The following is a 2,621-nucleotide window of genomic DNA, read 5'->3' on the forward strand; positions in this document are numbered from 1 at the left end:
GTGTGCTTGGTTGTCTGTCTCTAAGTGTAGCCCTGTGATAGACTGGTTACCTGTCCAGGTGAACCTGCCTTCACCCTGAGTCAGCTGGGATAGACTCCGCCCCCCATGACCCTGGTGAGGATTAAGGTGTAGAGATGATGGATGGATGTGAAGTTGATGTAATAATGTTGCTAATTGCTTCAACTTAACAAGGCGTGTCCCTTAAACTCACATTAGTTGATTTAAAAGTGAATTCAAGTTGAAGCAGCAACAAGAAACTTCATGACCAACGATACAAACCTGGATAACTTCAGAACTGAAGACCTGGAGGCTCAGCAGATAGCGACTATCAGTATCAGACACATTTATTTGGTCAGTTTGTGTTTTTATTTGTTAATACGCAACTGCAGTTGAAAATTTTAAAAGGTAAATTACCAACAATGTTGTTGTTGTTGTTTGATTTAAATGTCGTCTTTAAAGCTACTAAATGATCAAACACTTGAAAACAGCCCAAAACTACGACAAGCATCGAAGGTTTCTCGTCTTTAGCAGCGCGTTCGTAATGACGGTCACTAACTGCGTGACGCACACATGTGATGAGTCGAAAACTAGTTGGAACAACTTAAATTTCACGAGTAACGAACTTAAAGATTGATTAAAGATCTAAATCCTCCCACTCAGTGTAGGTTTTCTGGTTGAACACAGTTTCATTAGAAGTAACTTAAACTTCTTTATTGAGCCCAAACAGCATTTTGGAACCTCGACAATATCGTGCAGCGTTAGCCTCCATCGTACTCACGTAGGCGTTCTCGTATCTCTTTCCGTAGAAGGTGATGGGACACCCTCTGATGTCGATCGTTTGATCCGCACTAAACTGAACACCTGAAAACACGGAGAGGTCTGTCAGTCGACCCGACAGTCACAACCTCACTGTAAGCTGTGGGGACATTTTCAAAATGCCTGCACTTACCTGCCACCAGGGTGACGGCGGACAGGAGGAGCAGGGGGCGGAGCATGTTGGAGGCGGCCAATGGGCTGAAGCGGAGCTGGAAGACAGACAGTGGGACATGTTTGATTGAGCTGGTGTTTGTGAAAGCCTCAGTGTTTGTCCTGCGGGAAGAACAGCAGCCGGACAGCGACGCCACATCTGGTCCGTCTGAGTAATAGATGGTAGTGGCAGTAGCAATGTCTCTAATGTTAGCTTTGACGGTAGTAGCAGTAGTAGTGTGGCTATCGTTAGCTTTGACGGTAGTAGCAGTAGTAGTGTGGCTAGCGTTAGCTTTGACGTAGTAGCAGTAGTAATGTGGCTAACGTTAGCTTTGACGGTTGTANAGTAGTAATGTGGCTAACATTAGCTTACTTAGCAGTAGTAATGTGGCTAACATTAGCTTACTTAGCAGTAGTAATGTGGCTAATGTTTCATTGTTGGGTGATTCATCCAAACATCTCCAGCTGAAGCTCTGTGGACATTGTGGGGCTGATTTGAGCCTCGCTATTTGCTGACTGACTGCTGCTTCACAATCAAAGCTTCCCTGAACATGGAACGTTTAGCGTCTGCTTCATCACAGCGTTGTTTCCTCAACATGAAGTGGACATGTGTGTGTTTGACATGTTGTATTTACCCCTGGGTGACTGAACAGCGCTGCATGGCGTCACACGTGGAGTTCTGGAGGGTTGTAGACCGATCACAGGTTTGAGTTATGCAGGTTTGTGGATCATAGCTCACCTGTGAATCAGGAGTATACCCAACGCCTGACCGGTGAAGGAAGCAACCGTTAGCTTGAAAACTCACAGAAGACTTACTGGTGAGCTGCGAGCACAAACCGACCTGCTTCTCTGCATCCAGTGAAGTCCAGATACCTCATACTTGCAGATGTCAATGTTGAGTTGACTTTGGTGCCACCCAGGTATGTATCAAACGTCTGAACAAACACAGGCAGCGTTACAACCACAGAGCTGAATTCACTCATACAGACGAAACCACTTTTCTGTGCTTCAACTCAACGAGGCGCGTCGTCCTGTTGAAGGCTCAGTTCAACATTAGCATGTAGCACTCACCACCGTGCCTATTCCAGTCAGAGCGGACTGCTTCCCGTAGCTGGCTAAATTCAGTTTATGCTGCAAAGAGGGAACAGAAGAAAATCCAGAAGTCAGGAAGTTTCCTTCAGAGAAGTGTCTGATGTGACCAAAGCCTCACGTTGAAGCTGTCAAAGCGCTTTACTTTGGGTGAAACAGGAAACTCAGATGTGCCGTGTTGTGACGCTCACCTGCCCCTCTGTTGAAGTATACTGAATTCTCCAGCTGCAGCTTAAACTGCTGTTCATGTTCGGCAAGTTTAACTTGAAACTACTGGGATTTAAAACGAAGGTGACTTGGCCCGATGCTTGTGGCCCGACCACACAGTCGCCCTTCGGCGTGCTGCTGAAGAGGCCGTTGAAGCAAACTGCGAGGCCGGTGTTCATGAATTCCACCTGAAATCAGAGACACAAGTCAGACAGCAGCTTCTCCACACAGTCTCATGGATGCGTCTCCATGCTAAAGTGACAGCCTTTTATTTTGAAGGGTCAAGGTGACGTATAGGGCTGCAGGTGGTTCAGTGGTTAGCACCGTTAGCACCTCACAGCTATAAGGTCGCCGGTTCG

The 2,621-nt window shown here is 46.6% G+C and overlaps 1 protein-coding gene across 1 annotated transcript in view; it reads right to left on the reverse strand.

Moving 5' to 3' along the window:
* The window catches only part of LOC103365266 (alpha-tectorin-like), a 13,907-nt gene extending 11,604 nt beyond the window's left edge, over positions 1–2,303 (reverse strand). The window contains exons 1-6 of the mRNA XM_008292669.1: positions 2,247–2,303; positions 2,038–2,097; positions 1,808–1,901; positions 1,706–1,731; positions 950–1,025; positions 779–861 (exon numbers count right to left, since the gene is read on the reverse strand). Of these exons, the coding sequence (XP_008290891.1) occupies positions 779–861; positions 950–1,025; positions 1,706–1,731; positions 1,808–1,901; positions 2,038–2,097; positions 2,247–2,303 (396 nt within the window). The remainder of the gene's footprint in view (positions 1–778; positions 862–949; positions 1,026–1,705; positions 1,732–1,807; positions 1,902–2,037; positions 2,098–2,246) is intronic.
* Between the last annotated feature and the right edge of the window lie 318 nt (positions 2,304–2,621).

The sequence above is a fragment of the Stegastes partitus genome, unplaced genomic scaffold, assembly GCF_000690725.1.
Source record: "Stegastes partitus isolate 25-593 unplaced genomic scaffold, Stegastes_partitus-1.0.2 Scaffold823, whole genome shotgun sequence".
Taxonomy (NCBI): Eukaryota; Metazoa; Chordata; class Actinopteri; family Pomacentridae; genus Stegastes; species Stegastes partitus.